The sequence below is a fragment of the Petromyzon marinus genome, chromosome 7 (assembly GCF_048934315.1).
Source record: "Petromyzon marinus isolate PM22_M1 ecotype Great Lakes invasive population chromosome 7, UKy_Petmar_22M1.pri1.0, whole genome shotgun sequence".
In the NCBI taxonomy this organism is placed as follows: domain Eukaryota; kingdom Metazoa; phylum Chordata; class Hyperoartia; order Petromyzontiformes; family Petromyzontidae; genus Petromyzon; species Petromyzon marinus.
The window spans coordinates 2,656,464-2,680,322 of record NC_133673.1 but is presented as its reverse complement, the minus strand read 5'-3'; the positions used below and the strand labels follow the sequence as shown (position 1 = coordinate 2,680,322).

At 45.3% G+C, this 23,859-nt stretch overlaps 1 protein-coding gene across 13 annotated transcripts in view; it reads left to right on the top strand.

Moving 5' to 3' along the window:
- Positions 1-23,859, top strand: part of LOC116939852 (adhesion G protein-coupled receptor B1-like) — a 218,573-nt gene that overhangs the window by 82,807 nt on the left and 111,907 nt on the right. For 12 of the 13 annotated variants that reach the window (XM_032948762.2, XM_076065261.1, XM_076065259.1 and 9 more), the window contains 4 exons: positions 11,850-12,017; positions 13,577-13,741; positions 19,335-19,499; positions 21,381-21,545. In XM_032948762.2, the coding sequence (XP_032804653.2) occupies positions 11,850-12,017; positions 13,577-13,741; positions 19,335-19,499; positions 21,381-21,545 (663 nt within the window). The remainder of the gene's footprint in view (positions 1-11,849; positions 12,018-13,576; positions 13,742-19,334; positions 19,500-21,380; positions 21,546-23,859) is intronic. The other variant, XM_076065256.1, reaches the window with a different exon arrangement.

Genomic DNA, 23,859 nt, shown 5'->3' with positions numbered 1-23,859 from the left:
AGTTTTAAAGTCCACAAGGTTCACCGTGGCATAACAGCCCTCCACCTACCTTTGTTTGGCACTTCAAGTCCCGGGGAATTTGCACTGAATTTCTAATAAATCATAAAACAGGTTTCGTATCACTCTTACTTACTCTTAGACATTTCCACTTCAGTCCAAGGATGCAATTGTTTCTGAATCTCAAACGTTTGCATTTAATGTTGAAAATCCTAACTTTGCCTTTAATTTGGCTGTCTCGGGAATTTCATGGAGCTCCAGCAATGTATGCTGTTCACTGAAACATGAGATTTATCGAGATATCACAGTAACTGATATACAAGCACTCGTTGGTTCTTTCGGTAAAGTCACGTAGAAAGAAAATCAATAAAATAATAGAATGCGACGTTTCGATTGCAACACAAGCAATCGTCATCAGGTACACATAGACAGACACACAAGCAGAGAGAGAGACACACACATAGGCACACAGAGAAACAACGCCTTTGTGTCGAGGCCTTAAATATAGAGAGGGGGGGGGGGGGGGCGGGCAGAGAGAGAAGTGGGGTTAGATAAATTAGCATGTCAATGAGAGAGTTGTGTGGAAATCCACCTCGTAGCGGCCGGGGGAGAGAAAGAGCAAATGGAGAAAATAAACTTAACAAGCCTGGCAAATTTTAGAAAGAGAGAGAAATAGGAAGTTTGAGGAAACAAACTTAGTTAGATATATGTTTCATGAATTATCATAAATGAACATAAAAGATAATGGTGCAAATACAACAAATTGCAGGTGTTTGTTTCACTATCAACGAGAGGAAAGCATGTCTTCTGGGTTGGCAGCACGAACTTTAGTTACGCAAATGAGTTTAGCAAGCTGTTCCATGCAGACTTATGAGCGGTTATTGCCTGGTAAGTGGATTTTCCTGTTTCCTTCTACACACAATGGATTAATTCTCATGGAAATTGGTAAATTATTCCAATGTAGGGCGCTCCTGAAAGAGAGTCAGAGAAGCTTTCCTGGAGATGTTTTAGGATTAATGATCATCATCAGCAGCTGCTGCCACAGTGGTTTTAGTCGCAGCAGCAGCAACGTGGACATCATCATAGTTGGAATCTTCATCTGCATTATTGTCACTGCAGATAATAAGATGAGTTTAGCTCCTACCCTCAACCAGTTCCACATGAATCATTTATCGGCACAAAAAGTAACGCTTAATAAGATGAATTTGATCACCCACAGTGAAGCCTTCCAAGGGAATTCTCTTATCCATGAAAAACCCTGGGGAGTGGGAAGTATTAACCTCTGGATGTTGTTGTTTAACAAGCCTGAATCTGCTGATGAGACCTAAAATGTGAAAACTGATCCAGCTTTTGCAGCATTAACAAAAGCTACTTGATAACATTGGTCTGGAAAACCAAAAGTCTGATGTATACTAAACAATAGTTGTATTTGTATGGAGACAGAATGGAGTTATGCTAACATTTGAATTAAGGGATTTTCTTTCGGGGTGGATTTGGATAATAGGATTTGTGGATACAAGACATCCAGATAAGAGGGTTTCACTCCATGCAGTAACATTGTCTTGAGTATGCCTGTTGTTTTGTTAACTATTTCAGTGCTCATAATATAGTTTTTTTTGTTGGAGAGCAAATCCACAACATTTACAATCTGAGTACGACGTTTTGCCATCAATTACAACTAGTGTCATCAAGCGGATAGCCAGATTTGTGGAGAAATTATCCTGTTTCGTTCCATAAATAGAGGGATAGATGTGTTAATGTTACCTGTGAGCACACTAAAACCTTCTGCTTGGTTTAGATATGTGGATGACACATTGGTGGTCTGGCCACACGGCAAAGATACACTAACAAACGTATAAATCATCTTGACTCGCAAAACCCGTCCATTAAACTGACCATGGAAGCGAAAGTTGACAGAACTCTCTCATTTCTGGATGTTCTGCTCGGGCGCGGCCTAAATGGTAAAATAACACTCAGCGTTTAACAAAATAAAATGCACACTGACGCCTATCTGAATGCAGTGACACCATCATCCAGCACAGAAATCCTGTCTCATCAATTAAGCATGTTATAGAAGTGCTGCAATTGAACGATTACAAAGATGCACAAATCAACAGGGCACTGAATGCCAAAATCAAATCAAATAACACCGTACATTGCGGGAGTAACTGATAAACTCGCCAGATTTTTGTAGAAACAAAACATCCGAATCAGATTTGGCATAGTACATAAAATACATAAACTAATATCTGGTACTTTCGGTAAAGTCACGTTGAAGGGAAACAACAAAATAATAAAATATAAAACAATACAATTCTCACGACGTTTCGACTGCAACACAAGCAGTCATCATCAGGTGTGAAAACCAACACCTGATGATGACTGCTTGTGTTGCAGTCGAAACGTCCTGATAATTTTATTGTTATATATATTTTATTATTATATTGTTTCCCTTCAACGTGACTTTACCGAAAGAACCAAGAATATGAATCACTGCAGTCACGAAAGCTTTAAATCAAAATTCAATAAGTGGTACTAAATATGTATTTTCGAAGCTATCAACAGAAGGTGTGTACCGGATTAATTGCTCTTGTGACAAATGCTATGTTGGGCAGACAGGACGAATGATCAGCACGAGACGAAAATAAAACCATAGGAATATTAAATACTCCAAAATACAACTGTCGGCAGTGGCAGAATATGCGTGCCAACAAGGACACTCAATTGATTTTGATAATGTTGAAGTTCGGTGCAAATCTAGTTACTACTGGCCAAGACTAATGAGAGCATCCATCGAAATTGAGAGAAAAATTTAAAAAAATATAACCGTTCAGATAGCTACAGGCTGAGTGCTGCTTGGAAGCGAATCATCAAATAATGCATTGTTTAAATGCATGCCTATACATGTCATCGTACGTCAATGGGGATTACCTGTGAACAGACAATAACAGTGCACACGAACGACAGGAGGTACAAGAACAATATGCATGCATCTTGTGCATGCATCATGTGCGTTGATTTCCATATGAATAACCCGACGGTAATGGATACCCATTGTCATTTATACGCATTCATTAATCCCCCCGCCCTCTTCGCACGTGAAGGACTCACAAGTGATGTCATAACATCTATCCCTCGATTTACGGAACGAAACAGGAGGATTTCTCCACACATCTGACTGTCCGCCTGATGATGCTAGTTGTTATTATTGGCGAAACGTCGTACTCAGATTGTCAACGTTTCGGGTTGGCTCTCCAACACACCGGTGTGCTGTACTGATAACGAATTGTCATGTTCTGTTTACGTGACAAACCTTACTAATTGGCTGTGTCGAGTGGTGGCCTATATTGCGGATGATTTTGGTCGCGAAAGCCTACGTGTTAAACTTTTTCAGTGCTATTAAACTCTTACAAAATGTCACTGTTATATATGTGTAATTATATCACCATTGTAATAGTAACTGGTACTATTTCAACTACTCTATTCACTATACTAAATACAAGGGTGTACTTTAATTAATATTCATTATCTTATTGTATTACACTATTATCATTGCCACGACTGCAATAGAGTACGAACAGCCCTCGGGTTACGAACCTAATTCGTTCGTGAGACCTGCTAGTAAGCTGAGGACTTCCTGCAAGTGCTATTGGGAGAGACAGTGGTGCGGGGGGGGGGGGGATCTAAACAGATGAATTGAATGGGTCTTGGAGTGCGGTCACTCCATCGCTATTGAGCAGGCTCGGTTGACGGTCGGTCCATGGGGTACGCGTGGAACAGTGTCTGGCACTTTATAGCCGGGTCCTCATCAAATTGGCCCTTGGGGGCCACTCCAGGATCATTCGAGATACAGCCAATGCGTTATTCTCTGGCAACGTATGAACTCTTCTAGATTTGATTCCGCTTGTCCCGTGAATAGTGTTTAATGAAGAAGAAAAAAGTGAAACATGTTGTTCTTAATTGAAAAAAATGCGGGTGTATGGCAAATCAAACTTCACCAAACTCCGCGAAGATTTTCTACGCCGGCTCCAACATTAGCCACACTAACCACGCTCGAGGTGCATAAGTCTGAAAAGGTATCAAATGGCCCAGCTGGAGCGCATGGAACAATGCAACGCCACGTGGGTCCCACTATGGTAGGAAGCCATTGAGTTGGTTTGAGTAGAAGTAGGGCCTGATGACGTCGTCTCAGTGCCTCCGGCCTCCCCATGGCCACCACTTTCAGCATTGCCGCTGCCATTGAAGAGGAATCGCCGGCACGTCTTTGTGGGGGACAATTTCACGTAAAATAGTTTGCACCGTCAACTGCTTAGTTGTGCATATGTATTTATTTTCTTTCTCCACTGGATACAATTTGAAATTCAAGTGATAGTGATAGCTTGCAGGCAGTATTATTTATGCGTTTAACAGCCGGTGTGATATGACACGATGCCTCGGGCCTTCATATTGTGGTGTAAATGGCAGATGTGCAATCAGCAATAATAAATGGTCATCCGCTGTACATTGTTTATTCTTTTAGCCATTTAGAGTTATTTTGTGGATCCCTGGGACATAATTGCGCATGTTTGAAATGGGTTGTAACGTGTGCAAATATTAATCTTAAGGAAAATTTGGCAGGAAAGAAGCAAATTCCTTTAATTTGCTACCCCATGATAGATCATGTGGTTATGGTACCTTTTGAGGTACTTATAAAGAGTTATACTTAATTCCAATTTACTGATAATTATTTCCATGAAGGCGAAACAAATTAAAGTACAGGGTCTTCAAAAGAGATGGACTCAATTTCAAAGCAGTATATTTCACGATACCAACATGTTACAATTACACAAAAAGTTTTAATAAGTGATCAAGTTTTACTAACCATTTTATAAATGCTCTATGTGCCCTCCACCTGTTGTACGGACAACATCGGGACGATAGTTGAATTCGTCCCAAACGCCTCTCAAAGTGTGATTGTTTTTGAGGTCATCCAGATTAGTCGCTAATGGTGGCACAAAAACACCACGGTCTTTGACGTATCCCCACAAGAAAAAGTCGCAGGATGTGGTGATGTCTGGGGATCTTGGGGGCCAAGAGTGTTGCGCTGAGTCTTGGGGTCCCGTGGGACCTATCCAACGTTGAGGCAGTGCGTCATTTAGAAAACGTCGAACCTGCAGGTGCCAATGTGGACGGTGCTCCGTCTTGCTGAAAAAATGAAGTCATCGGAATCTTCATCAAGTTGCGGAAAGAGCCATTCCTGCAGCATTTCGAGATACGCTTGCCCCGTAATTGTGTTTCCGTCGAAAAAGAAAGGGCCATAAACCTTTATTTGAGAAACAGCACAAAACACGTTCACTTTCGGGGAATTACGCTCATGCTCTACAGTATCGTGTGGATTCTCTAATCCCCATGTACGAACATTGTGACGGTTAACTTTACCGCTTAGATGAAACGTTGCTTCATCACTAAAAATCAAACGCGGTAAGAAGCTGCCGTCCTCCATGTTCTGTAACATCGCATCACAAAATTCGACACGCTTTCCTTTGTCACCTGCACGAAGAGCCTGTACCATATGCTACCGGTGTGGCCTCGTGATTAAACGTCGCCTTAACACACGCCAGACAGTCGTACGAGGGATCGCAAGTTCTCAGCTGGCACGACGAGTGGACTTGTGCGGGCTATGCAGACAACTCTCTTGAATTCTTCTCACGTTTTCCTCTGAGGTGCGTGGTCGCCCTGTGCTCTTCCCCTTACATAAACAGCCCTTAGCCTCAAATTGTCGGTACCAACAACGAATGCTCTTTGACATTGGCGGATCAATGCCAAACGCCGTTGAAACGCATGCTGCACGCAATTACGGATTCAGTCTTGCTGAACTGCAGAACGCAAAACGATCCTTGTGTTGCGGTGTGGTCACCATCTTGCGAATGACTGAGGCTAGGGGCTGTTTGTGCGCTGGGAGAGGCATCTAGCAGTAATCATTTGAAACTCTATGCGCCGCATTTTCAAGTGGTAAGAGTTTCATTCATGGTCGGTTCGTGGTTGCAGAGATATTGCGATTTCAAATCGGGTCCATCTTTTTCAAAAACCCTGTACTTCCAATGTTTAACATCAATTTAAAAGCAGTTTAACATGTAGGCTTTCGCGACCAATATTATTCATAATAAAGGTTTTTGGGTTAGATTGCGTTATTTATAAATAACGCGATCTAACCCAAACACCTTTATTATGAATTTAAAAGCAGTTTACAACATTTTCAGCTGCAACACTGAATTATCATGGTGTAGTTTCTATACAATGGTCAGGACGAAGATTATATCATATACAGTGATATGGATGTTCCACCGTGAAGAGAAAATGCACATAAGTTGATGATTTTACCTTACATTAACCCTTTGTGTGAAGCCGATGTGATGTAGAGCGTAACCAGTTTAATTGGAAAAAAATACACCATAGTAGAATGAGATATTTTCTTTGAACCTATCTACGTGACTTTACCAAAAGACCCAAGAATATACATTTCTGCAGTCACAAAAGCTTTAAGTCACGTAGAATGAGAGTTAACAAATGATGAAACGCATCCACATTAATCAGCGGAGCACGAGCATGGCTTAATTAAAGACAATGACAAGTGGATTGAAGACGGCACTCGTAGTGTGTGGGAGAAAGGCATTCGGTGGGATCAAAGGAGGACTGACAGCCTGTAATGACTGCCCAGGATGCCTAATATTGCCATTGAGGTGACAGCTTGTGGAGGTTTGATGATTATTGCAGACTCTTATAGATGGCCTAGAGGAAAGAAGGGATCCATTTTATCACACATGCTGTGTTTATTTTATATATATATTTTTTTGGTACACCGGCTCGATCAACATTGAGAGTCGGATTTCCGGATCGCTGCACGAGACCTGCAGCTGTTATCTTGATGAATGAACAAAAACATGGAAGTGTTACACAAAAATTGGGTGTCTTCTGAATTACATCTGTTAGACATGTAATTATTATGGGAATACGATCGGAATGGTTATCATTTTTCATTTTTGAAAACAACGAAATGGTAAAAGTGAAAATTTAGACTTTAAACTCTCGTGACTGCAGGAATTCATATTCTTGGTTCTTTCGGTAAAGTCACGTAGATAGAAAACAAAAATCTAAATTAAAAGCAAAAAACCCACGACGTTTCGATCGCAATATGGTGAAAGTGCACTTTAAACTAGACGCTGATGCTCTACCGACGTGGAATGAATTGCATTTGCAGGGGAAAAAAAAATCTTTTGGTGAGCCAGGGAGACTACTCTAGCCAGTCTCCTGGAAGCGGCGCTATATGAATCCTAAATAGAATAGAAGGAAATACTTTACAAAATAATTATTGAGTTGGCGATGAGTTTTTATATTTTCAGGAGAGAGGCTGTTTGAAACTATTGAATCAACGTCATCACATATGCGGGCCCTTTGGTGTGCTATTTTTTTGTGTGGTGGAAGAGTCATAGTTACTTGTGGGAAGAGTGGCTCTGACCGTGCAATTTTGAACGTTTCCCACTGTATGCATTCAATGCAGAGAACACGGGAAGAGACTAAACTAAAATGTAAACGAAACTTTTGTAATTTACCAGGAAGGGCCCACGAAGTGTGGCTTATCTCGTGGAAATATATAGTAACAGCCAAATACTCTAAACGCGCGATGCTGATTCTAAATGTGGAGGTAAAACACCGGAGGACCCGAAGAAAAATCCACGCGACCACGGGCAGAGGAGAGACACCGCGAACTCCAAATATACAACGGGCCTGAGGAGTCGGGATCGAACACCACAACCTCCTGCATAGGAAGCGAGAGAGTTAACATCTCCCAGCCACCGAGACGGAGTAAGAACGAAATGAAGAGACTGCTGCGAAACACCCCCAGGGCAAGGAAGACAGGCGGTGGCAGGAGTCTCACAGAGCGGCCCCGCGCAGGCCCCTCACGGGGGCCCAGCCGGCGGCTCCGCGGCTCGGCCTCGCGATCCCCCCCGGAGCGACCGCACGAGACGGAGTAAGAACGGAGTAAACAGAATGCAGTGAAACTCCCGGACCCTGATCCGCCCTCTGCAGCGTGCGTTCAGCGCGATCACACGTGGACAGGGGTTGACAACCTGTGGATCAGGAGCCCCTTGCGGCTCTTTAAAGACGGCTGCTTCGTGATAGTTATGTATCATGGACCACTACCCTCTCGTATTCATCACAGTGCATTGAGGCTCTTGAAATGTTGAGTTTTTTTTTTACTTTACAGAATTCGAAAAAAATAAATCCTCTTCTTGTTGTTTTGGTAGACTACCCATCTGCACGTGAACAATGAAGTAAAAAATGTCCGCAGCTGTTGGATTTCCATCGTGACTGCTGCGATGGACACTGCGTCAATGCTGCCTTCCGTCACGGTTGGTGCGGTTGAAAAGTGAGGTCTTAGCCGAGTGATTTAGGGATAACTCTTTTTTCCCCCTCTTAACGGCAAGCGTGCTCATTGGGCAAAGTCGTTTCTTTTAATTAACCGGCTGGACATCGTTCCTCCGTTGTTGCTACTTGGCGAAAGCCAAATGGCACCAAACCCAAATACGGGCGGCAATCAGGCAGAGCGGAATATAAAGCGTGCGTTTTGGTGAGCTCACGTTGGTGATTGAATGGTGGCGGGGGGAACTCCTCTGATGATGAATTACATCGGGGCTGGCATGTATCCCCCTCCGTATCGCCCCGTATGTTCGTTAGCAGCACGTCAGACGCTGCGGACAGTGGCAGCCCGCGAACACAATATATCAATACTGTAATACCAATTCCTGCTGAGATTCGATCTCCTGGCGCGGCAGTTGAAGCATTGGGACGGCTTCTTAAACACCCAGCAGTATAAACGGAGACACCACAATGTATCGGCAGGCCGCGGCGTGGTGCAGCAAAGTGTGGGCACTCCCACTTCTAGATGTCTGGCCAGTGTGAAAGAGTAGGCCAAATACCCTCGACGGAAGCTCTCCAGAGTTCTACTTTCGTGGAGGGCCCGTCTGCCAGCAGTGGTCTGGAGAAGCAATTGCATGGGGCTGCCTCCTTTTTCATCTCTATGCTCACAGCGGGGCTTTGATGATAATGCGAGCGAGCAACGGGTTTGGGCGAGGTCTCACTCTCCCCGAGCAGAGACGGGAGAGCGATGCCCACGGTCTCGAGGGTTTTGCTCTCCTTTCACGCCCTGGTGCCCCAGGACTCTATCCGCACCGCATCCTGGGCTCAGCCGAGGGTAGAATCGAGCTCCGGGCCGCCACAGTCGCCTCGAAGCCATATTGCCCATGCGTGCGTGCGAGCGAGCAGTCTTCATTAATATTTAATACATTTTCACACCGATCATAAATGACGGCAGCGAATTGAGCGCTCGCCCTCATATCCCCTTGCAGTAGCGGGGCATGGGGGGGGGAGGGGGCTTAACGTGAGTGACCTACCTTGACCACGAGATGTGGGCCCAGACGATTTAATTTTTTAACTCTTCCAGGAATACAAGCTGCGCCGCATCACCAAGCGCGGCGAGGTAACGAGCTGCAATAGAGATCTCACAAGCGGCTGTAGGACTCTCCATCAGCGTCCCAATGAAGGCCCTAATGACGGCCCTGCGGAGAATAGATTTCATGATTGAAAATGATAAATGAGGTGGTTTGAGGGGCACAGAGGACGAATTACGCACTGGAGCACCGACCCAGCACTGCCGAGATCCTGGGTTTGAAGCCAGGAAATGACTCGCAATGGAAAACTCATTTCTCTAAAGTGAGAACTAACTTCTTTAGAACTGCTTTCTGTGTTTACTTTGTTGTGCTTCCCCGCTCCTCCGATTAGCACGGTTGGCTACGTACGCTGCGAAATTAGTTACACATGCATACACTTATGATTAAAACTGTGCTTATTACAGCTCTCGCAAAATATATAATACGAAAAAAAATCGTTTTAATTGCCATGCAGAGCACATGATAGAAAGGCCTGATGAAATAATTCTGCTGGGACCATTGTTAGCGGTGACAGCTCTACATTTCATTATTTTGTGGCGTGACTACATGGACGCCAATTGCGCGATAGTTTTTGTAAATTAAAAATAAATGTAAAAAAAAACTGATGGGCTTTCAAGGGAATGTTTGCTGTAATGGGTGGTTTTGTCTTGACATTCCCTGCACACTTTTCGTGTATTTATGTTAATTGATTTTTTTTTATATACTTTAACAAGAACCTGGCAGAAGGCACAAACTGGAACACTTTTCGTGTATTTTACGTTACAATTGTTTTCCTTTCATCCCATTCCGAAACACAAATGCGTTGAACAAGACGTGCGGACGTAGCTCACACAGACGAGATGTCAACTATCTCGCCCGGTATACAGGAGGTCGTGGGTTCGATCCCGACCCCGACGCCTGCTGCTGCTGTATATTTGGAGTCTGCGTTTCTCTCTCCCCGTGGTCGCGTGGATTTTTCTCCGGGTTCTCCCGTTTTTTCCCGTCACGTTCATAAACACGCACTCACAGTATTTGGCTGCTGCTATGAGTTTCCACACGATGAGCCCCTTCGTTGAGCTATCATTTGTGATAGCCAGGTCGCTTCTGAAAAACAGCTATATTGTATAGCTCATCGGGCCTTACCTGGTCAAATAAAACAAATATTATGGTTCTTAGGTTCATGATAACTGCATCTTCGCATGGAATTTGTATAAATCCTACCTTGAGGCTAATGGAGTGAACAAAACATTACAAACGAGGGAGACAAAAAAACAACAAATAACATAAATGTGATATTAAAAACCAGACGAAAATATTATTATTTCATTGAATTTAAATCCCCCGAAACGCTAGAGGGTGAATCATTACAGGCTTAGTCTTTGAGGTAAAGAGACAGTGTTCGTGATGTCGGTAAATGTGCAGCTCTGAAACGTATTCCTCACACGACTGCTGCAGCAGCAGGGCCTCCACTAGAGGGAGCTCTAAAGAGTACTTGGCCTACTCTTCCACGCCTGGCCAGATGTCTTGGAAGCGGTGGGAGTACTCACACTTTACCCCACCACACGTGACCTACCAATCAACTAACTATGGTGTGCCCATTGTATACAGTATTGCCTAGTGGATAGCTGCGGTGGAGGGGTGGGGGATGTAAGATATAATTTACGTAAGATATGATTTCGACTGCCGCACCAGGAGATCGAACCGGCGAACTCTCAGTTGCAAGCCAGGGCAGTATCCCTCGGCAATGTTTCCGTGTCAGGGCGTGCGAACGTTCGTGCCCTCAAGTCCGCACGGGAGTCCTCTGTGTATGTTGAACTTCGTTCGCGCCGTACGTAGCCAACCGTGCTAATCGTAGGTGCGGGTGAAGGACAGCAAACTCAACACAACAGGCAGTTCTAAAGAAATTCGTTTTCAATCAAGATGATTTAAAAGTACATAGCTCGAGTGGCTTCCTATAGCACGGTTGGCTCCGTACGGCGCGAAATAAGTTCAACATGCACAAATACATACAATATAGATACCCAAGCTTCCACAGGATCAGGCGATTAATCTCCTATGGCGCTGCGTGTGGTGCAAGTGGTGGGGAGGCGCTGGTGTAGCGAACCCGGCTACCCCGAGTTCGATTTCCGCTCATGGCCAACGCCAGTGATGATAGTTATCTGAACCTGTCATGGGGCTCCCCTAGGTCGACTCAGCCTCAAATGAGTACCTGGTGTGGTGTTTAAACGTCACCACTTGGAAGACAAGGGCCAGCCGGGCGTGGGGCCTGCCACCAACCACCTCGTGTGCCGTGCCGGGCCTTCACAGGTGCTACTCGCTGACAGCGCTCGCCCCGACATTCCGTTGAGCCTACACGGCGGGATCTTTGCATTTGTCTCGGCGCAGGTGTCGCGGGCGCAGGAGAGGAGTGGTCCGAGTGGAGCGTGTGCTCCTCGTCGTGCGGCGAGGGCTCCCAGGTGCGGGCCCGTGTCTGCCTCGCGTCGTCCAAATCTGCCGCGTGCTCTGGGCCACTCCGCGAGATCCGCGTCTGCGACAGCTCCTCCGTGTGTCCCGGTGAGCGGCGCGTACTCAGCGGGACACGCGGACCGTGATCACCGCAGGTGTTCTCATTCATTGCTCAATGGTTTAATGTGCCATTCTGTTGAGGGACTGCTGTGTTGCTGTGTCGGTGCGGTCTGGGACCGTTGTTGTTTTTGCCGCCTTTTGCCCAGTCTTGACAAATTGTACTTATTTCACAAATGTATTTATTTATATTTAGAGACTTGTTTACCATTTGTCTCGTATACATTATCGTTTGTTTTATATTGTTTGTTGCTGAGCCTCCCCTACTGGACATCTGTGTTAAAAGAGCTTCATAGCTCATCCGATTCCCCCTCCTGCAATCTAAATACAGATTAATGATTCGGTATGATGACTTGGTGAGTGCTCATTGTAAAACTTAATTAGCATTTTCCAAGAAATACAACTTTTTTGCAAGTCAATTATGGCTGAATTAATTACCAGTGGAAAAAAAATATCCCGTCGGAGGTGAATATACATATTTTTTCAGCATGTAATTGTGGTGCTGTTCTTAACTAAAATATATTCTGAAGTCCCGTGATTCATTCCCAACTTAATCTTACTCTGCTCCAAATATAACTGATTGCTGTGGCGGATAGTGCTATGTCTGGGGTCTGAGTGCACTACCATTCATGTAGCAGTCGGATTATTTGTCTGCAGTGAAATGTGCTGATGGAGGTTGACCCTGAGTGTGTCAGTGCACGGAGTGTGTGAGTGAGTGATCCCTGTGTGTGCGTGTATCGCAGTACACAGAGTGTGTGTGAGTGGTCCCCGTATGTGTGTGTCAGTACACAGAGTGTGTGGGTGAGTGATCCCTGTGTGTGCACGTGTGTCAGTACACAGAGTGTGGGGGGAGTGGTTCTTGTGTGTGGGTTCGTGTGTGGCAGTGCACAGAGTGTGTGTGAGTGGCCCCTGTGTGTGTGTCAGTACACGGAGTGTGTGCGAGTGGTCCTTGTGTGTGGGTTCGTGTGTGTCAGTGCACAGAGTGTGTGCGAGTGGTCCTTGTGTGTGGGTTCGTGTGTGTCAGTGCACAAAGTGTGTGCGAGTGGTCCTTGTGTGTGGGTTCGTGTGTGTCAGTGCACAGAGTGTGTGTGGGTGGCCCCTGTGTGTGCGTGTATCACAGTACACGGAGTGTGTGCGAGTGGTCCTTGTGTGTGGGTTCGTGTGTGGCAGTGCACGGAGTGTGGGGGGAGTGGTCCCTGTGTGTGTGTCAGTACACGGAGTGTGTGCGAGTGGTCCTTGTGTGTGGGTTCGTGTGTGGCAGTACACAGAGTGTGTGTGAGTGGTCCTTGTGTGTGGGTTCGTGTGTGTCAGTACACAGAGTGTGTGTGTGAGTGGCCCCTGTGTGTGTGTCAGTACACAGAGTGTGTGCGAGTGGTCCTTGTGCGTGGGTTCGTGTGTGGCAGTGCACGGAGTGTGGGGGGAGTGGTCCTTGTGTGTGGGTTCGTGTGTGTCAGTGCACAAAGTGTGTGTGGGTGGCCCCTGTGTGTGCGTGTATCACAGTACACAGAGTGTGTGCGAGTGGTCCTTGTGTGTGGGTTCGTGTGTGGCAGTGCACGGAGTGTGGGGGGAGTGGTCCCCGTGGTCCCTTTGCTCCTACACGTGTGGCCGGGGCCTGCGCACTCGCATGCGCCACTGCTCCGTCCCCCAGCACGGGGGGAGCTCCTGCGAGGGGCCCTACAACCAGACCAAGGTTTGCAACATCGCCCTCTGCCCTGGTGAGCACCCCACATGTCTCAGCGTTTTGCATCGTGAGTCTGCCATGAAATTAAGAATCAGATTAGTCCGGAAGCCACTTCTCCGCCACGGAAAATAAGACACAGTTGTCATCGCCTTACGTGCTCTTCCCACAAACCTCCCGTGCTTGGAGCACTAAAAGTAATAACATGCCATTATGCTTTGTATTTTTAGGTTATTTTAAATTCTTTGTCAGATATAAATAATATTCTGCCGAAAGGAGTATTTAACAGGAGCACACATCGAAAGTTTTAACAATTTTAAGTGAGCCTTGTTGGTATTGTGTATCAGTTTCTCTCATCCCTTCGGTGTTACTGTCGATTCTTTGTCCTCCAAACTTCTTCCACCGTTTTAATTCAATTCAATTTTCATTTGTTACACGGAAAATCCCCTTTAACCAGTTACCCAGATAAATTCGATGGCAACAGCGCGCAGCAGCCCCGAATTGGAGGTTAGAAGAGCCCAGCCAGCAGCCAGCCAGGAAACTTGAAGCATGGATTATTTTTACAGTTCTATGAGTATAAATTAATTGGAAATGGTTAACATCTAATTTTAATTTGATTGGTTGATCCTAAGATGTGATGACACCTATTTAAGAAGCCGGGTTAGGTGACACGTTTATTCTGACATCCTATATATATAAATTCTGACGTAGTTTCAAAATAATTGGTGCGTTAAACTCTTGTACGCTTGACAATTCAATTTGTTTGGCTGTATCGGGTGGTGGAGGTTCTTAATAATGAAACTGGTCAGAACATGATGTGGCCTAACCCAAATATTTGTTATTCATCAGTCTGCCTAAGTTATGGTCTTCTTGTTTTGAATGGCCCATAAAAAGCAACTGTCATAGATTCCGGTCCGAGTGACTTAGCCAATCAACCACGTTGTCTGAGAGTAGTGAATTGCAGATGCACCCACCCACTGCATTCACGTGTATATTTGGGGCAGTGCGAAGTCACATGGTCCATGGGTTGGAGTTTGTAGACGCACACAGTGAGAGTCTTGATTTTTCCACAAATGCTTTTAGGTAACCACATCCCACGGTCGACTGTGTGGATCCGGTTAAGCACTGCTCGTCATTTTTGCCGAAGATATAATCTGGATAGTCTGGTGGTGGGGTCGCTAACCTATTTTTATTTTACCTGGTAAGGCCCACTGAGCTATATATATATTTTTTTCAGAAGCAACTTGGCCACAAATAATAGCTCAACGAAGTGGCTTATGTGGAAATTTATAGCAGCCATCGAACAATGACGATCACTGCATTGCATGCTTTCGGATGCGCTTGCGTGGCCATCTCGATGACCTTCCTTCCGATATTAGGAAGCCACTGAAGCTGCGCATTTTTTTATTATCAAGATTGAAAACTAAATTCTTTAAAATTGTTTTTGTATTTAGTTTGTTGTCGTTTCCCTGCACCTCCAGTCAGTACAGTTGGCTACGTACAGTGCCAACAAATTTCAACATACATACTCGAAACGTACGTCGATTCTAAACGTGGAGGGAAAACGGGAGGATACCAATCCACGAGACCATGGGGAGAGAGAACACGCAAACTCCAAATATACAGGCGGTGACAAGGTCGGGATCAAACCTAGACCCTCCTACATACCCGGGGAGGTAGTTATAAAAGGTGGTCGAGATGCAGTTGCAGCCCTGCAATGTCTGGCTGATGCCACTGATGGCAAGGCCTCCATTGTTAGAGGGAGCTCCAGAGGCCCAGCTAGAGAGTATTCTGCCATTGTTTTTTTTCCACTGGCCAGAAGTCTTGGAAGAAGTAAGAATACCCACACTTTACCCCACCAAATAAAATGTTCTATTACTATCTATTTAACTCAAGGGTCATGACATTATATGTTTCTGAATAGAGTACACGTGCCGTGGTGGAACCATCAGCACATTGCACTTCCAATCCAGAGTGTGTGTATGTATGTTGAACTTATTTCGCACCATACATAGCCAACCATACGTAGCTAATCGAACGTGTGGGTCCGATCCCATCTCCTGGCGCGGCAGTTGAAACAATGGGGCAAGTTTCTCAAATCCCCCTCACAGCCTCTGTCCACCCAGCTGTACAAATGGGTATCATCACAGTCGTTATGGTGGGGTAAAGTATAGGTACTCCCACCTCTTCTAAAACCTCTGGCCAGCATAGAAGAGTAGGCCAATTACCCTATATAGGGGCTCTCTAGAGCCCCCTCTACTGTAGTTAAGGCCCTTTTTTGCCACCAGTGGCGGGGGCCAGCAATTGTAGAGCAGCATCTTCACCTATTGGACTGTTTGTTTATTTAATATAGTATTTTTTTCTGTCTTATCAACTTGCAGGCATCTGTACATCTGCATGTAGCTGGACTCGCACAGCTGCGTTAATGGTTTTAGATAAACAAAGGAGAATACAAGCATAACAATCTCAAAGTTTTGGTATACATAAATATTGTTCAAAATAGATTTGCACTTCAAATATATGCTTACGCAGCACTGTTTTCATAATTTATAGCCAGTTGAACGGATAATATGCAGGCTGCTTAAAAGTTATGTTAATTTAGATACATTTTATTCACGCGCTCATGGTTAATGGAATATTTTCTCTCGGGGCACCAAGAATAATGATCAGATAGCCCCCAACAACAAACAAAAAAGAATGCTAGCTATCACAACCATGAGTACTGCCTTAAAAACAGTAAAGGTGGGAATTGAGAATACGTTTTTCCCCTTTTATCTGGAAGGTGGGAATTCTTCAGAAAATACTCCCCCCCCTCCCCGCCTCACCTCGAGGGCCACGCAAATTATTTCCGCGTTTGCGGGAATCATTCTCCGACGACAACGACGTTGTAGGTCGGGCGGGGGTAGCATTTGCAAGGACAGAGCAGCTTTTCTTTTGGGGGGGGGTGAGGCAAATGGGAGGGAGAACCTTCCAACGTTTTCCACCGCCATGCAGATCGACGCGATCAGACTGCCAAACGGTGGTTGTTGTGGGTAGAGTCGAGAGCCCCCCACGCTCTGCCTGAGTGAACGCGAGGAAATGGACCGCACAAGCGAGGATCAGGGAGAGGCGGTGTGTGGGAGCCACGGAAGATTGCACTACCGTGCCGGATGTACGAGCGCGCGTGTGTATGTGACCCGAGTTCCATTCCCGCTCACGGCCAACATCAGTGGCGATAGTCTGAACCGGTACTGGGCCTCCCCTAGGTCGACTCGGCCTCAAATGAGTACCTGTTGGCGGTGTGTAAACATCGCAACTGTGGAGGCAAAGGGGGCCGGGCATGGTGTTGGCCAACCCCCTCCTTGTGCCGTGCCGGCCTCCATAGGTGCTCGCTAACAGCACTTGCCACGACAGTCTGTTAAGGCTATACGGGAGATCTTTGTATTTTTTGTTTGCATTAATAGCTTAGGATGTTACCACTTCAATATATTTTGTACGCAGCTGTGTTTTTTCATCAATAGTCAGCTTCACAACAGTTTATGGAGAATCGTTACTCGGGCTCCTGAAATATGTGGATGATGCAGGTTTGCTCCTGACAATCTTTGTTGGGGCATTGTAGTCATTTGGCGGCCCACACTGGGTCAGGGACTGAGCCTTCAAGTGAGCTTTCACAAAACGAAGTTAATGGCATTGGTTCGAAGCGGCAATCATGTAAAAAGTTATTGTGTCTGTCGGAATAGAAACTGTAGTCATGTGCACCATGTGCGAAACACAGGGGTTGTGAGATGAAGCTCAATATATTTATTTTATTACCAGGGCAGGTTTGATTAAAGTGTATTTTGACATGATGTATCTGACAAGCAAGATCTTTGCAATTTGCTCTTAATGGCTTTATCTGTTCCTCTCTGTTGCCAACATATGTACTTTTTACAGTCGCATTGAGAGTGCACTTTGGCATTTAGCGGTCCTTGTGCGCGTGTGTGTGTGTTGCGGTTTACAGTTGCAACGGCCACGAAACGTTTGCGTACACATTGTAGGGCGCTCCACGGAGGCGAGCTCCCGTAGCGCGGCTCAGTCCCAGGGCCTCCGCTGTTCTCCTCCAGCGAACACTTCTCCAAGTGCATGCCCATAACCCGTGTTGCAGACGCATCAGCGTGTTAACATTTCGTCGGATACATATGCGTGGCAGTTATATTTCATAGCTCATTAGGCATTTTCCCAAGCGTTGAGTGTTTTTTTTTATGAGTTATTTAAAATAACTGTTAAGTGTAATTGTGCCCCAAGGCGCATATGTGCTCAGGCGCATTAGCTCTGGAAATTGGCGGGGTAGGTTTTGGTAGCGGTCGGCTTTTGGGGATTGTTTGGTTGTTGCGGGACGGTGAGGCTACAAGCACAGAGACGGGAAGGAAGTTCCCACCGACAAAGGCTCTCTGGGAACCACGACGCCGTTTTATCCAGTCACAGAATAGTGGTATTTTTGTGCATCTTCAGCGTCAACTGTATCACATTTGCCCACTCTAATTTAAAATGATTGTTCAACTGATGCCCATTTATAGGTACTCGCATATTGTTGCTCGCGGATATTCTTCAGAGAATGCAAATAAAAATAGTTCGTCCTCCCCGTGACATGCCGGGCAGGTCATCGAGCCAGCTGTTGCTGAAGCCAGCCAAATACAAATTTTTAAAGGATTGTGCTGGTGGGAGCCAAAATTGTTTTTTTTTCCACATGCGTATCTTTTTCTTGACTCTGTCGGACATACGCTATCTCTGTAGGCGAGATAGAATATATTTTTCTTATCAATGACAGAAAACATCACTCTATCCCACAAGATGTGCAGGCACGCAACGGAGTGCTTATGATTATGCTGTAAAATGTAAATCTAACATTGCACAATTCTCCATCTTATCATTTGTTTGACTAATGTGCCTCAGAGTGTTCATGTTCATGTATCATTGACTTTAGTTGTTAGGCCTTTCCTAATTAATTACATCACGTTTTCCTCCCTGGTCACCATTTTCCAACCAATATAAATTGAACAACAGCGCTCCTCACTGCGAATAAAAAGTTAAATGAAAGCATTACAAAGTTTTCCCTTGAACAATACACAACCCCGCCGTGTTCTGTGCAAAATGGGGGCGCATGGCTGTGCGCATGTGTCTATGATGAAAAAGAATGAGAATAGGTTTTACCCTTGCTGGAAATAAAACAGGAGTTTAGATCATCAAACGCCAAATACATACCTTTTGCAAGGCATTAAGTCTGCATTAAGGTACATCCTTGCGGCAAAAGACAATGCATGCATTACCAGAGCATGTTTGTGTACATATTTTGCCACAAGTGTGTGGTTAATGCAGACTTGATGCCTTGCAAAATATATCTATTTGGTGCTTGAACAACTTAACACCTCCCGTTTTATTGCCAGTAAGAGTAAAACCAATCTTTTAATCATTTTTTATTCTGGCAAAAAGGTCCCATAGTACGAGTGCATGTTGAACTTCTTTCACACCGCACGCAGCCAACCGTGCTAAGCAGAGGTGCGAAAGGCATCCAACGTAGGCACGCACGCACGCACGCCCTAGACTGGAGTGCCACGGCAGCCTACCTCGCGTGTGCGCGCGACCCCCGACCGCGATGCCGTGTGGTGCCACAGTAGATGGGCAGTGGGCAGACTGGTCCAAGTGGAGCACCTGCTCCGTGACGTGCGAGAACGGCACGCAGCAGAGGAGCCGCGAGTGCGTGGGGCCCATCTACGGAGGCACGGAGTGCGTGGGTCCCGGGACCGAGAACAGGCGGTGCGACAACAACCCCTGCCCAGGTGCGCCTTCACCCACCCAAGCACCACCGCATGCCCACTCCGTGAAGGACAGTGCCCTTTACTCGAGCAGCCCGCAATCAGAAGGTCGCGATAAGTTTGAAATCCTTTCTGGAGGTTGACTCGGCCCATCATCCCCTCCAGGGTCAATAATAATAAGTACTGTACTGGTTTGAGGGGAAGCCAATAGTGGTTGTTTTTACAGATAACACTCGCCCCATTCAGATGAATGAGGAATTTCCACCACTGGCTCAAGGCTGTCAATTGGAAATAATCAGTGCCTCAATGCGCGTTTGGAGAAAAAAATCACTCTGACTTGGATTTTGGAAAATGTCTAAATCTGCGGGAAGACAGAAGAGGTGGAAATGATGTCAAAATTTGTATTCTTACATGCACAATTTGCTTGCATGGAAATAAGATATATTTGTAACACTGCGTGTATCTTCGCAACGCGTTTTCATCATTTAAAATTGAACATTGGCATGGTCGTATTTTTAGCATGGAAGAAAAAAAGATACCTAGGCAAAGGATGTGCAAATCCAAAAACCCCACAATATCCCCACCCCAGAACATAAACTAAGCACATCTAATTATTGGAAGCTGTGTGTCTTCAGCATTGATGTACAGAAAAAGCGTAAATGTCAGCATTGCAGATATGCAACCAAGTATTGACCCAAAGGCATGGTTCATTAGTGTGAGTCTTGTGCTTTCTCAATTACTCGGCTTTGATCTTAATACAGACACCGTTATACTAATAATTTGTCGGACTCCTTTCAGAATATGTAAACGAGAGTAAATATGAGCAGCAGGCAAACAGTATGTCGCAGTTAAAAGGTTGCAATGACAGTTTTTGTTTAATGTTAAAACCCCTTGTTTTAACTAAGCCTGACCGTTATGCAATGGTAAACATTGGTAGCGGCCATTTATTTATAACCAGCTAAGAGCTAAAATTTACGATAGGCAATTTTGGAGCGAGGGGTGGTAACGTGGCGATGAGGTCTGCCGCAGCGTGTTACATTAAAAATCCGTGTAGCTCTGAGACAGCGGATTAAACATTGATGGTTCCGTGCACCGCTTGCATCGATGTGTGTCTTTCAAATGCGGTGCTGTCTCTTGTTCCCAAGGGGACAGGGTATGCATCACACCTTTTGGGGTTTTTTTTTTTGCCAGAATGATTCCCAATCTCTCGGGCCTCGCTGTTTTGCCGTCCGTAAACATCGCGACATCCAATCCCGCGCTTGGTGCTCCAGACGAGGCTCCGACGCCTCGATCGGGGACACGTTTGGATTGCACGCGTTGCACGCGTTAACCGCGCACTTCCAACGCATTACTGGAGTCTGCAAGCCTGGATCTGTACACAGCGAATGTTTTCCATACAAATTGCTCACGATATGAATATTGAAATATATATGAGGTAACGTACGTTTGATAGATTCCCACAAAATGAAAGTGATGTTCAGCACTAACGGCGTGCTCGGTGAACTCTTTGAGAATAGTGTCTGCTGCTGCTGCTGTTGCTACTGTTGTTGTTGCTGTTGTTGTTGCTATTGCTGCGTTTGCTGCTGCTGATGCTCCTGTTGCCACTGCTGATGCTACTGATGCTGCTGTTGCTCCTTTTGCTGCTGCTGATGCTCCTGTTGCCACTGCTGATGCTACTGATGCTGCTGTTGCTGCTTTTGCTGCTGCTGATGCTCCTGTTGCCACTGCTGCTGCTACTGATGCTGCTGTTGCTCCTTTTATTGCTGCTGCTGTTGCTACTGTTGCCGCTGATGCTGCCGCTGATGCTCCTGCTGCCATTGCTGTTGCTACTGATGCTGCTGTTGCTACTGTTGCCGCTGCTGCTGATGCTGCCGCTGATGCTTCTGCTGTTGCTGTTGGCGACAGTGGACGGCCGCTGGGGCGTGTGGGCGGCATGGGGGGAGTGCTCCGCCACCTGTGGCAGTGGTCTGCGGTGGCGACAGCGCAAGTGCTGGGGCCCCTTCCACGGCGGCCTCCTGTGCCAGGGCGGCGACAAGGAGCCTGCCAACTGCACCAACCCGAGATGTCCAGGTGTGCTCACGCCTCTCAAAGTAACGGAACAACACTTCTTGGCACGATGATTATTGCTACATAGCCGGGTTTTTTTTGTTGTTGCTGTTGTTGTTTTCTCCAGAAGCGACCTTCCCACAGCAAATGATGATCCCAGCGATTGTCACGGTTGGCCTCACTGGATGGCGCGCGAGGAGCTCAACGTGCTTGTGTGTACGTGCATGTGGAATGTATGGCGGACAAATACTTTGAACGCCACATTGATTCTAAATGTGGAGGATATAAACCGGAGGACCCGGAGAAAAATCCACGCGACCACGGGGAGAGAGAGATGCAAACTCCAAATATACAGCAGCAGGTGTCAGGGGTCGGGATTCGAACCCACGATCTCCTGCATACCAGACGAGGTAGTTAACATCTCCTAGCCACCGTGATGATGAGAGAGAGAGATACACACTTAGTCGGTCGTGTGTGTTGGGGAAATGTGGATACACTCCTATCTCCTACAAGATGTCTGACCAGCGGTGGAAGAGTAGGCCGAATACCCCAGAGAGAGGGGACCTCTCACAAGATCTCTCGAGTGGAGGCCTTTCTGGCAGCAGTCGATGTGAGGAAGGCACTGAAGGGCTGCACCCTTACCTTTAGCTGGCATTAATGTGTTTCAGTGTCAGCGTTTGAAACGTGCTTATTTTTTATTGGTTTCAACTGCACAGATACTGTTGACCAAGCTGTATGACCTGATTAACCTATAACTACTGGACAGACAGAAGCCATCTATGACCTGTGTGAATTCCAAAGGCAGGGTTGTAGTAGTTGCAGTACGTTTGCTTGAGAATTTGCTGTTCACTGCTGCAACTGTATGCTTTAGGACCATGTCTTCATTGCCCTAGCTCCATGATACAACTGACCAAAGCAAGGTTTAAGAGAGCACCTCACCTCATCTTAATTCCCGCTGTGCCTGGTTCACGTTTTTTTTTGCGAGCGTTTTTTTTTTAATCAAAAACGCAGAAGTCTCACGGCCTCATTTACAAGAAGCACAAAAATGCATCTGTTTTTGCAACATTCAATCAAGGGGCATTGATGCAATTTACGTGTAGACGGGATGCCATTGGTTCTGTCAATTTTTTTTTACACCGTAATAGTCAAATCCGTGGGAGATACTCGGGGGGGGGGGGGGGAGGTGGGGGACTTATTCACCTGCGTTTGCGTCGTTCTGTTGTTGTTGTTCCGTGTGAGAAGGGAGACGCCGCGGTGCTGCCAGGTTGGGGGTCATGGGGGAAGCCAGATACCTCGACGCAATTAAGAGCAAGCGTTGATTTAAAGGAAATATTAAAATTGCACACGGCAACTGAATTACTTCACGGGACACTTTAATTAAACAAACGTAAACATCGAACAAATTGCTTTCTATCAGTGCTTGTTAATTATTAATTTTAGTATTCTAATTTAAAGGAAAATACATCTTGATATATGTTGCATTTATTTAGATGGTTAAATAGCGGAAACATGAAAACATGAATCTTAATTTTATTGTTTGAAAAAATATATCATAATTTTATATTATTTCAGCAAGTTTAAATTGTTGTTGAAGTGTAAAAATGTACGCTATTTTTGGTTTACCGATTTACATATTCCGGCATGTTTAAATTTGTAGTGCTGTTTTATTGGAAATTTAAATATACAGATGAATAACACCGATAATCAATCAACGTTAATCCTGCCTATACTTAAGATAATTTATGCAAGGGAGTGGGAGTACATTTTAACATGAGAAGTTATTTTGGTTCTGAATATCATGCACACCACTTTTTTAAGTAAATGTTTGGGTGATAAGGGTCGACAATGTGACCCAATTAAGACCGCCTCACAACTTGTTTCACTAATCACCATGTGTTGTTCTACACTCAGCCGATTTTTTTAGAAGGCGTTTAAAATTAATTATTAACTCGAAATGGGTAATTATATTTTTTACTGTTGAAAAATATACGTGCATTGCACACTAAAGCTGAAGATGTATCACGAAATCCTTCGATGATAAATCGTCCAGTGGCACGCAGGGACAGCCACATTCGTTGTCCCACATTGAGTTATGAAAGTCTGCAGGATAATTCCTGGTTGGAGACAATTGTAATTTGTATTTGCTACTTCATTTCCCGAAACGTTTAAACCCGATATACTGTATGAGGGTGCATTAACTGTGGTGGTGCTGCTGCTGTTATTGTTCACTTACTATGTGTGCTGAGAAACAAATGAACTGCACGTACTGTTAAATAACATTGTGGCTTCAAAATACAAATATATAATACGCTATTTTTTATTTCTGGCAATGGCATGT